General features: G+C 52.2%; 1 protein-coding gene across 1 annotated transcript in view; it reads left to right on the top strand.

Annotated features, from left to right (window-relative positions):
• Positions 1-11,918, top strand: part of Plxdc1 (plexin domain containing 1) — a 52,604-nt gene extending 40,686 nt beyond the window's left edge. The window contains exons 10-14 of the mRNA XM_055620061.1: positions 1,477-1,537; positions 3,082-3,214; positions 8,353-8,388; positions 8,571-8,731; positions 10,742-11,918. Of these exons, the coding sequence (XP_055476036.1) occupies positions 1,477-1,537; positions 3,082-3,214; positions 8,353-8,388; positions 8,571-8,731; positions 10,742-10,861 (511 nt within the window). The 3' untranslated portion in view covers positions 10,862-11,918. The remainder of the gene's footprint in view (positions 1-1,476; positions 1,538-3,081; positions 3,215-8,352; positions 8,389-8,570; positions 8,732-10,741) is intronic.
• Positions 11,919-12,515: the final 597 nt, after the last annotated feature.

The raw sequence follows: 12,515 nt of genomic DNA, 5'->3' as shown, positions 1-12,515 counted from the left end.
ACACACACACACACACACACACACACACACACACACACACACACACAGACTCAGTAAAGGCCCATTCTCACATCCTTTTCTGAGCCACTGTTGGCTAGCTTAAGACTTAACATGTGGTGCTGTTAAGCCCAAACTGAAGAATGAGGGTTTTGGTGGTTTGGGGGGTTTTGTTTTGTTTATGTATGTGGGTGTTTTGCCTGAATGTATGTGTGTACCATGTGTGTGCCTGGAGCCCTTGGAGGCCAGAAGAGAGCATTGGATCTCCTGGAGCTGGAGTTACAGGCAGTTGTGAGCTTCCATATGGTTGCTGCAGGTGGAACCTGGGTCCTCTGGTCTGATACTTGCCATATAGACCAGTCTGGCCTTGAACTTGGACATACACCAAGCATGAAGGCTTGGTCTTATTCATTCATTTGTTTGTTTTCCCAAAACAGTTTCTCTGTGTAGCCCTGGTTGTCCTGGAACTCCCTCTGTAGACCAGGCTGGCCTTGAACTCAGAGATCCACCTGCCTCTGTCTCCAGAGTGATGGGACTAAAGAAGTGTGCCGCCACCACCACCACTTGGCCCAATTTGGTCTTAAAGAAATCTGCCAACATCATCAAAGAGGCCTGAGTGCCAACCTCCAAAGTCCTCTTTGTCCTCCATCCCCTAAAAAGTGGGCCAGGACAGTGTGAGAGAAGGATGGTAGCTGGCCCAGCCTTGGCGGCCTCATTGGATAGTCCTCGGGAAGCAGCATTGCCTTGACTTCACCGGAGTGTGGGCGCACGGCAGCAGCTGAGGCTGAGCATCCTTGCCGAGAATGCTTTCTCTGCGCTGGTGGCTTGGCATGCTGCTCTTCCATTGCAGATATGCCTGGGTTGAGCAGGGCTTAGTGGCTTCCTCTGGCACCAAGAAAGAAGAACGGAAATTTAAGTAAATGTTCTCTAGTCCATGCTTGTGCCCCGCCCTCTCCCTAGGAAAGCCCTTGGTGTCTTCCTTCTGAGCCACAGTCACATCTCCAGAGACCCTTGTCAGTCTCTGGCACCATCCTCATTGCTGGCCCCGTGTGATTCCATGGCAGGAGCTGGGTACATCAGCTGATGCCACCCTCCAACCGGCCTCTGTCCCTCAGAGCCCTTGGATGAGCAAGACTTTCTCCAAAGGAAAGCATGACATTCCAGATGCCCAGCAACGCCTTGGCACAGAGTTGAAGGGACCCTGGGAGTTTCCAGGGTCCTGTGCACACACAGACACAGCTGGGCAGAGAAAGCCTTGATCAGACAGAAGAAGTAGAGGGTACGAGGCTCTGACTGCCAGTCCCACAGTCACCTCCCTCCCAGGGCACCACACAGGGGCCCTTCCGGAGCCTAGCCAGCCAGCTAGAACTGAGCCCCTCCCTCGCTATTCTCATAGAGCTGTAATGAGCAGAGGGGTAAACGGGGGAGGGAGGACTCTCTGCTGAACCCCTCACGTCTCCCATATTTGGTCCCCTACAGATGCTCCAGTGGCTTTGACCGATACCGCCAGGAGTGGTTGGCTTACGGCTGTGCCCAGGAGGTGAGAAGTCCGAGTGGGCTGCCACAGACCTGGCTTGGGGAAAGCGGTGCTCCCAGAGGACTCTGCTCCTGACAATGCTCCCGGCGGCTTCGCCTCAGGACGGCCTCATCTTCCCCTTCATCCCAGATGCTCCGAGCCACTTTGGAGGGTTTTCCAGGGCTCTCTGAGTCCTTGACGTCAGTCCCGCTGGTGATGTGGCCTTGAACAGGCAACCGTTGGGAACTCTGTCACCTCAGAGTGCCAAGGTGACAGAGTGACAGGGTGCTGGGTCTGGCCTTAGCCACAGCTGACTCCTCTGGATCGCTGAACTCCCTGGGAGGTTAACGAAGCTCTCACCCTCCTGATTTTGAGGGAGGTGATCATTCTGGGGAGGGAGGGCAGGTTGTTCCAGGCACCCCTACTTAGAATCCCACCCACACCCCTCCTCTAGAACACTCAACACTTTGATTTTGGTCTGGAAGCATCTTCTCGCGTGGACACAGGTGATTTCATCCACGCCCCATGCTTTTCCCATTTCCTCTCAGAGAGGGCCTCCCTTTGCCATCTAAGCTAGCCTCGAACTTGCACATCTTCTGGTTCTTCCTGCAAGCCAGGCGCACTGTCATACCGAGCGAGAACATCCCTGTGAGCGGCTCTCTACTTGCTCTTGTTTAACATGACCCTAAAACCTGGGGACCAGGGCCCTCCCTGACCAAAGGGGAAACCGAGGGGCACAGAGAAGTTTCAAGAGTTGGCCTGCCATTTACCACTACAAGGTGCCAGGCTCAGAATTTAAACACGACCCCTTCTCCCTTCCCTCATGGTTTCATCTCTCTCTGGTCTTAAGGAAAAATAATTAGGGCAGCAAAATGGCTGAGAGAGTAAAGGTGCCTGCTGCCAAGCCTGAGGACCTGAGTTCTGTTTCCGGAACCCACGTGATGGAAGGCAAGGACTGACTCCCGCCGCTTGTTATCTGACTTCCATATGCTTCCTGCAGTGGTCACACATTTTAAATAGATAACATATATACACTAAATAGATAAATGGGGAAAAAAGTGTGTCCATTCAGCCATATCTGACATTGGCTGGTAGTGACTGCTAAGAGATACTGTTTACTATTATTATTGAGACAAGGTCTCCCTGTGTAGTCTTGGCTGTCCCGGAACTCACTGTTTAAGACCAGGATGCCCTCAAACTCACAGAAATCTGTTTGCCTCTACCTTCAAGTGCTAGGACTGAAGAAGGGCACCCAGCTAGTGACTGTTAAGATTTTATCTGTTTAAGATTGACCTCTCACCCCCCTTCATAAGGATTTGAAGCAGCTGACAGATAAATTACCCTGTGGTATAGCTTTCAAGACAAAGTGGGAAATTCCATCTTAGTTATTTTCTGAGACAGGGTCTCACAAAGCTGACCAGGCTGGTCTTGAACTCCTGGGCTCAATCAACCACCACCCCTTCCCTCGATGTCCCAAGTACTTGGGTCCCAAACCTTGGATGCAAGGTTTGAGGGCATTCAGGGGTCACTGTGTCTGGAAGTGGCGAGTCTCTTGGGGTCTCTTGCAGGCAGAGGGCAAGACGTGTGAGGACTTCCAGGATGAGCACCACTACCCGCCCTCCCCCGACAGCTCCTTCGGCCCTTTTGATGAAGACCGCACCACCTCCTCCTCCCTCTTCATCGACAGCCTCACCACAGAAGGTAAGGCATGAGTCCTGGGGCAGAGGGAAGGCCCAGGAAGAGCCTGGGACCATCTCACAGGACAGGAACTGCCCTAGTCTTTCACTGGCAAAGCACTGAGATTCAGAAAGCTTAGCTGCCTTACTGGCGGTGAGCAGAAGGCGATAGAGAAGGAGAGGCTCTGGCCTCTGGGAAGATTGACCATGGGACCATGTGATGGAGGTCCTCTCAGAGAGGGAGAAATGAATGTCTGAGTACCCCAGTTCATCTCGGTAGTAACCTCGAGAGCCTGTGAGGCCACTTATGCTGCAGAAGTCGTGAGAGAAAACTATCTGAATTTTATTTTTATTTTATTTTTTTTTTATGCATTGGTGTTTTGCCTGCATGTATATCTGTGTGAGGGCCTCAGATCCCCTGGAACTGGAGTTGCAGACAGTTGTGAGTTGCTGTGTGGCTGCCGGGAGTTGAACCTGGGCCCTTTGGAAGAACAGCTGGTGTTGTTAACTGAGAAGCCATCTCTCCAGCGCCCTGTCTGATTGTTTTTTTGTTGTTTGTTTTTTATTTTTTCTTTTTTCTTCTTCTGGTACTGAGATTGAACCAAGGCCTTGCACGATGCTAAGCAAACAGTCTACCACTCCACCGCATATCCAGCCCTCTTGTTTCACTTATTTTTACTGAGATGAGGTACATTAGCTACTTTTCTGTTGCTGTGATAGAACACTATTGCCAAGGCAACGTGAGTGTTTAGTTGGGCTTACAGTTTCAGAGGGCCGGAGTCCATGGTGGTGGAATGAAGCCATGGAGACAGGAGCATCTGAGAGCTCACATCCCAAACCACAAACAGGAGGCAGAGAATGCACCCTGGGAACGGCCATGAGTCTTTTGAGACCCCGAAGTCGGCCCCTGGTGCCGCATCTCCTCCAGCAACGCCACACCTCCTAATCCTTCCCAAACTGGTCCACCAGCTAGGGACAAATATTTCAACAAAAGTGCCTCTACGGGGGCAGGAGGGGGTCATTCTCATACCCCACAGAGTCTCACGCTGGTCTTACTACCCCAACCTGGGCTTGAACTGGTGAGCAATCCTTCCAAGTTCTCAGCCTTCCAAGTTCTGGAATCACAGATGTGAGCTATTATGTTTAGCTTTTTTGAGACAATGTCTGTGTAGCTCAGGCTGGCCTGGAACTTACTGTGTATCCAAGGACAACCTTGAACTCCTGATCCTCCCACCTCAACCTCTCAAGAGCTGGAATTTCTTTTTGGTGGGGGTTGAGACAGGGTCTCTCTCTACATAGCCATGGTTGTCCTGGAACTCACTGTGTAGACCAGGCTGGCCTTGAACTCACAGAGATCCGCCTGCTTCTGCCTCTCTAGTGCTAGGATTAAAGGTATGCACCACCACCACCCCGTACAAATGCTGGGATTAAAGGCATTTGCCACAATGCCCCTCTAATTTGTACTTCCGCCTCATACCTTCTTCTTGGGTTGATGCCCATCCGCTATCTGCTAAAGCCTGACTATCCAGAGGTCTCCTCTGTTACCTCAAAGCCTGGGGACCTTGGTTGAAGCTGCCAGAGATCAGGATATCTGGAGCATTATGGAGTGTCTCTGGCAGCTCTTTCAGCCTCTGTTCCCAAGGCCTTTGAGCCTTTTCTGATCCTCAAACCCTTTTAGGATTCAGCCCCTGATTTGATCCTTTTCCCTTAGGAAGGCTGAAAGATTTGTGAGTTATTTACAGTTTCCCTGGAGAGGAGGGAACGGGGAAAGAAAAAGCTAGTATCTGAAAATACAGTTCAGTCACTAGGGACTTATAAGAGGCCAAGTGGGTCGCTCAGGGCTACCCGAGTGCCTCCTGCCCTTCTAAGCACCACCTAGAGGACTAGAGAGACAGCCGACCTCAGACCTGACTGGAGGAGAATGAGCCATCGATGAGGAGACCTGACATCATGGGGAGGGCGGCCCAGGAGGATGTGCAGTCATGCATAGCACCCTATCCCCACAATCCGGGGGGTGGTGATACCGTTGTACCCCCATTTTGTAGGGAAGACACTACCCCTCAGATAGGTGAATGACCAAAGACTTGGGCATGGTGGAACGTATCTATAAGAATGCCTCACCACTTGAGGCTGAGGCTGGAGGGTCCCCAGGTCAAAGCCAGCCTGGGCCACCTAGGATAGCGAGACTTTATCTCAAGAACTAAAACACAGGGGGAAAAAAAATAACAAAAGGCCCTGACCATAGCAGCCTTAATGAGCACTGTGCAAATTAACTTCACTGGCAGTATATATAGACTAACCAATTCTTCGAAGAATGTAATGCTAATTTTTCTTTTAATTTCTGAGTATAAATTTTGCCTGCGTGTGTCTGTGTACCGAGTGCATGCCTGGTGCCTGGTTACTATGGAGATCAGAAGAAAGCACTGGCTCCCTTGGAGAACGGGGGTTGTAGATGGTTGTGAGCCACCATGTGGGTGCTGCGGATCAAATGTAGGTCCTCTGGGAAAGCGGCTAACGCCCTCTACCACGGAGCCGTCTCTCCAGCCCCAAGAACATACGTCAGAATCCGGGTGCTGCTCAGTCCGAGGGGCCTGCAGTAGCCTCCTCTCGAAGACGCAGGCAGGCACTCTGCTGAGAGAGACGCTGTGTGTCCAGCTAGCAGACGTTGAGTGCCAGGGTTTCTTACCTGGGGACGCGAGTTTACATCGAAGAGGGTGGCCGCCATCCTGCCCCTTCCCTGACTCCTTCCTGGGGCCAGAGAGCCTGATGCCATGCTTGCGCTATGAAACCATGCCCATCCTCAAAGAAGGTGTGAGGGCAGGCTGAACGCTGGCCACGTGGGCCCTGATTCCTCTCTTCAGCGCCCTCATCATGCTGTTGCCTGTCTGTGGCATTAATAACTCTTCTAATAAACTCCCAGGCCAGCATTCTTTTGAGACCATGACTGCCCATTCCAGTCCATCCCACAGAGCCACGGAAGGTGGCCACGCTGCCCAAGACATCCTCTCCTGCTCACTGGAGAGGATCTTGCCAGGACTCTGTGAAGTACAAGGTGGCTCTCTAATCAATGGAGAGAGTCTAGCACAGGTCCAGGAGGCCGGAGGTAGAGATCCCCTGTGTGATATCTGATATCCCTTTATTTATCAGGGATAGAGTTCCAGGAAGTTGTGAGCTGTCCAACACGGGTGCTGGGAATCAAACTCAGGTCATTATGCTTGTGCGGCAAGCGCCTCTACCTCTGAGCCATCTCACCGACCCACCAGATTGGCTTTTTATATTTATATTTTATAGTCACTTAGTAACTGAAGGATAATAGTTAGGATCTCAAAGCAAAATCTACAAGAGCAGCTATATTTAACAAAGTTTTGTTTCTCGTTCTACCCCTCCAGCTTTATTTCCTCTTGCCCCCAGAGAGAACAACTTTAAAAAAATATTTAAGATTTTTTTTTTAAATGTGTGTTTTCCCAGCATGTCTGTCTGGGTACCTCCATGCATGCGGTGCCCACAGAGGTCAGAAGAGGCTGTCAACTCCTCTGGAGTTGGAGTTACAGACTCTTGTGAGCTGCTATATGGGTGCTTGGACTAAACTCTGGAAGAACAGCAAACACTTTTTTTTTCCCCTTCCTCCAGACAGGGTTTCTCGGTGTAGCTCTGGCTGTTCTGGAGCACCAGGCTGGCCTCGAACTCATAGAGATCCACCTGCCTCTGCCTCCCAGAGTGCTGGGATCAAGGCATGTGTCACCACCGACAGGCTAGAACAGCAGGCACTCTTAGCCGCTGAGCCATCTCTCTATGCCCTACCCTAATTTTTTTATTATGGATTTCTCCCATTACCCACATTCTGACACTCCTAATCCTTGAGCAGCTTCTCTAGCTGTTTTCTTTCCAGCAGCTCCCACCACAGTGTGACACTTGACCGGAGGGGGCAGGGGGAAGACTGCTAGCACCTAGATGAACAAACATGGGACCCACAAAAGAGTCTCAAACAGTCCGGATGTTGGAGGCGTGGTTAAGCCTGTTTCAAGTTGAAGTGATGAGAGCAACGACCTGCGGTGCTTTCAGGCATTCAGACACTGGCTTCCTTTGCCTCCCGTGGCAAAACCCCAGGTTGACAGCAGAACAGACTGAGGAGGCTGCTGGGGTCTCCCTTGAGGGGTAGAGGGTGTTAAAATTGCTGCAGGTCAGCCGGGCACAGAGGTGCACGCCTGTAACTCCAGCACTCGGGGAGGCAGAGGCACAGGAAACCGCTAGTCATTACGGGACCTGGCATTAACAGGGCACTCCTCTATGGCATTTTGGCCACCTTCCTCTGCGGGCTTCCCTAACCTCCCAAAAGCAGATAGACCACTCCCTAGAGAGGGAAAGCCTAGGATCTCTGTGAGTTTGAGGCCAGCCTGGCCTACAAAGCAAGTTTAGGACAGCCAAGCCTACACAGAGAAACCCTGTCTCAAAAAACAAAATAAAAAAACGAAAAAAAAAAGGAAGGCCAGGCAAGATTTCCATGCGCTCCAGGCAGGCCCCTTTCATCTCTCCACCCTGACGTATACACAGCTGGCAAATTCTTTGACTCTGGCTATCTTGTCCTCTCCACTCCCCAGCTTAGCACTCACATCCTCCCTCTGGGACACTTCTGTTGATTCCCATGATCTGGGTGAGGCCTGAGAGACAACTTCATCATGTGAAGTTTATTTATTTATAGTTGGTGTGTGTGTGTGTGTGTGTGTGTGTGTGTGTGTGTGTGTGTGTGTGCGCTCATGCGCACACGTGCTCATGCTGGAGGCTAAACCCAAAGCTTCTCTCATGTCCCATGCTTGGCGTGTGTTCGGTGACTGAGCTACGTCCAGCCCGGCTTACACCCCTGCTGTTCCCTCTGGGTTACCTGAAGTGGAGGGAGGCATGTCCATCTATTATCTGTGGTCTCGCTAACCCTAACCCCCAACGCCCAGCCCATAGTAAGCACTCCTGTGTTTGTTGATTGGATGACGCAGGACAGGAAAAGCTTTCAGTCTTCTCTGTTACACTGCTATGTGGTCTGGGGGGGGGGGGGACCCCCCTCCCTAAATGGAAAGTTGAAATGAACGGCCTTCAAGTCCCATCCAGAGCCGGGGTGACAGAGGTCTGAGTGAATTCCGCTGATTTTTATCCCTTCTGTCCTCTTTGAAGATGACACCAAGTTGAACCCCTACGCAGGAGGAGATGGTGAGTGCTGAACTACCTGCCCCTCTTCAAACCACCCTGAGGAGTCAAAGCAGGTGGGGGAGGCGAGAGAGCAAAGCAGCCAGGGTACCAGGCCTCTGGCTGCATGGGAGGCCGAGGACCCCTTTGTCGATTGAGCATGTTCGTCCCTGAAGCCTTTCTCTGCCCTGCCCGTATCCCCACAGGTCTTCAAAACAACTTATCCCCGAAGACCAAGGGTCCCCCCGTGCACCTGGGCACCGTCGTGGGCATTGTCCTGGCCGTGCTCCTGGTAGCAGCCATCATCCTGGCTGGGATTTACATCAGCGGCCACCCTAACTCCAGCGCTGCGCTCTTCTTCATCTCGGTCAGTGTGGGATCTGCCTGCATCTGCTTCGGGCTAGCTCCACATCAATGTTTTCCTCGCCATTCAGGACCTGCCTCACCCCATCCGGTCCCTCACCTCCCTGACAAACTTTCCTCCGTTCTGTCACATCTTCAGTGACTGGTTGGTGCCACTGTCCAGCCTCCCCAGGACTCAGCACCTAGGCTTTCCCTCTCTAGGGAGTGGTCTATCTGCTTTTGGGAGGTTAGGGAAGCCCGCAGAGGAAGGTGGCCAAAATACCATAGAGGAGTGCCCTGTTAATGCCAGGTCCCGTAATGACTAGCGGTTTCCTGTACCCAAATTGGTCTTATTCAGAGCCAACATATTTCACTGCCTCTGTGGCCTTTTCAAGCGACAGCTGACAAGCCAAAATGTGTAAAATTCATGTTTTTCTTTTTTTTCATGCCCGTCCTAGCTCCCAAATAATGACATGGAGGCCTTTAGATTTATTAAAAGCTTCAGATACTGCATCTGGGCAGATACTGAGCTGTTCTAACCCAACTATGCTGGCCTGGCCTACTTCCCAGCCACATGACCCATTACCTGCCATCTTAGTCTTGCTCTGGCTGCTCATGTCCTCCTGGGGACTCGTGGGGTCCCCATCTGAGAGCCACTCACTGGAATCTGTAAGTCCTGCCTTATCTCTCCTGCCCAGCTATTGGCTGTTCAGTTCTTTATTAACCAATCAGAAGGATGTGATGATGGAGAACAATTTTTACACAACACTGAGATAGGAAATGATTCATAAAAATGACAGTTCCAGTGTCTGGACCGTAACCAGAGCAGATCTCTGGGTACAGAAACCAGCATTTGAACACACAGTGTACAAAAACAACCTCCAGCAAAAATTAACAGGAGTTAACGAACTCAGGGGGAACATCGACAGTGTATCATGGGAAGTGACGCTCAGACCATATCCGTGTGACCATGCAATGACAACTGGCTCCTCTCCCCACTGGTGAAAATGTTTCCAGAGGCCCATCATGGCCCCCCCCTGAGAACGTGAAGATGAACGAGACACTGGCCCTGCCCTCTAATAGGTCACCAGCCAATGATGCCCTTAGGAACTTCTCAACAGCATTTATGTAGCACACCAGAGTGAACTTCCCTGAAACCCTTGTCAGGAAGATTATTTTGCTGGGGCGGGGGAGGGTAGCACACGCTGTTAATCCCAGCACTCCATGGCAGAGGCAGGCAGATGTCGAGAGTTTGAGGCCTACCTGGTCTACAGAGTGAGTTCTAGGACAGCCAGGGATGCACAGAGAAACCCTGTCTAGAAAAACAGCAATGGCAACAAAAATCACTTGCGAAGGTTCCAGAGGGGCATCTGTCTCTGCCTGGGTCACAAACCCACTGACCTCAAGCCTAGGTGTTTTCCTCAGCTTCATAAAAAAAAGAAAGAGAGTTTTTCCAATTCTTCTGAATTCTTAGCCTTACCTGGGTATCATCTAGGACTCTGGGTCCCCGGGCCATGAGGACTTCAATGGGTGTCTTCAAGGTAGGCAGAGGAATCTGAATTTCAGTAAACCTCCCATCAACTCTGATGCGGCGCCATCTGGAGGGTCGTGCTGGCATTTGCAGAGTGGGCATCTGTGACCCGCTTCACCCTTTCCTACCGTCTCACATCTCCGGTCTGCTATTGAAACCTCTAGCTCAGTTCCGCAAACCACAGGGTGATGGGAAAAAACGTGTTCCTTCCAAACCTGCTTCTAGAAATTCCCAGCACAGCGGTACACACCTATAATCCCGACACTTAGGAAGCATAAGCAGGAGAATGGCTGCAAGTTCAAAGCCAGCCTGGTCTACATAGAGTTCTGGGCCAGCCAGGACTATACAGGGCTTCTAGTGGCTGAGGGTTTACTGTGGGGAATCTTGCAGAGAAGGTCCTCCACAGTGAGGCCCCGCTCCTGTGAGAGAAAGTCTCGCAGCAGCCCTCAGAGACGGGGTCCAACGAGGAGACGTATTCACCGACTCTGCCTCTGTTCCCTGCAGAGGAGACCTCACCACTGGCCAGCCATGAAGTTCCGAAACCACCCCAACCACTCCACCTACACAGAGGTCGAGCCCTCCGGCCACGAGAAAGAGGGCTTCATGGAGGCGGAGCAGTGCTGAGAGCAGGCCAAAGACGTGGGGACGGCATGAGAGACAAGTCACGGCCAAGAGAAGGGATGGGTTTTTCCTGGCCTCCCTCCTCTGACCTGGTCCTGGGCCAGGAAGACAACAGCTTATGGTGCCAAAACTACGGTTTGGTCCTTACACCCCAGAGAAAAGGGACACAGTAACTGAACCTCTGAGTTCCCTGTTTTGGTGGGAGGGGGCTCCGTTTTGGGGTCTCTCAGCGGCCTGCGCTGTAGCTATGGCAGAGCCCCTCCCCACAGCCTCCTGTGTCACACCTGGTCCCTGAAGCCCCTGCTTGGCCACTGCATTGTGGGGTCCATAGACTCAAGGGCTGGTCTGCCTAGCTATGGAGTCAGTGCAGTTGGCTCCAAACTCAGTGGCCCCAGACACCTGAAGAAAGTGTCCCCTCTATCTGAGAGCTCTCATCCCTTGAGACAAGCCGAAGGAGAGGTGGGGGGAAAGAACCTTGGGGAGCTTGTATTTGCTGGCCTTGGTCCTTGGCTTCATCATTCTAGCAGGGCCCGGGGCTGACACCAGAGCGCCGTAGCCTGCGGCCCAGTCTGCAGCCTGCCCTGCCCCCCAGCCTCCACCTTGCAAGCCGGTCTTGCACGGCAGCCAGTAATGAGTGGGGTGCTTCCTCCACCGTGTGTCTGGTACCCACTTCACTCGCTGGCCTGGTGTGTTGTCCATGCAAGTAGTTTCCTTCAAAGGGAGGGACGGCTTACCTGGCTCATGTTTTTCCTTGGCTGACCTGGGTGGGTTGTGGGTTTTTTTTTTTTTTTTTTTTTTGTAACCATTATAAATAATTAGGGGCTAGAGGCTTCCTGGAGACACCCCTGCCCAGCAGGGAGCTCCGGTTGGATCCCGTTGAAGCACAGCTGCCGCCATGAAGGTAGGGCAGAGGAACCTGGCATGGGAGGGAGCGACCGTGACTTGGAAAATGACCGCCATCACTGCCCCTGTGATGGGCCAGGACTCCTTCTGAACGGCAGTGAAAATCCAGAGCTCACCCTTCTCCCAAAGAAGCACCATCATCAAATAAATACATCGCAGTCTCCGCCCTGTCATGCCATGTGTGCATGGGGCACTCTGAGCTCCTGGTGGGTCAGGGGAGGGGCCGGGAAAAATCGGGCTCTGCTGATACCTGCACACATCCGGTGCAGAACATCCCAGCCACTCCGCCATTGACCCATGAAAGGACACCGAGGACGGGCAGGACTGGAGATATGCTGGTGTCTGCTCTGCTTCATAAGCCAAAGGCGAGAAGGCTGTGGGGACAGGGGCAGTGGGGATAAGGGCTGTGGGAATGAGCAGTGGGGACAGGGGCTGTGAGACAGGGACTGTGGGGACAGGAGCTGTGGGAGAGACTAGAGAAAATGACAGAAGGGTAGAGTGCTCTGCAGACTCAGAAGACAACCGAGTCTGTGGCCTTGGCATCCAGCCCCGTGGCTTTCTTTGCCAGTGACCAAGCAGCAAAGCACTTCTGTTGCTGTCATGAAACACCATGACCAAAAGTAGTTTGGAGAGGAAAGGCTTATGGTCCGCTATGAAGGGAAGTCAGGGAAGGAACCTGGAGTCAGGTCACAGAGGGACGCTGCTGACAGCCTTGCTTCCCATGGCTTGCTCAGCCTACTTTCTCATACCACCC

Source organism: Psammomys obesus, unplaced genomic scaffold, assembly GCF_907164565.1.
Source record: "Psammomys obesus unplaced genomic scaffold, mPsaObe1.curated_primary_1811, whole genome shotgun sequence".
Classification (NCBI taxonomy): domain Eukaryota; kingdom Metazoa; phylum Chordata; class Mammalia; order Rodentia; family Muridae; genus Psammomys; species Psammomys obesus.
This window is presented reverse-complemented; position numbering and strand designations above follow the sequence as displayed.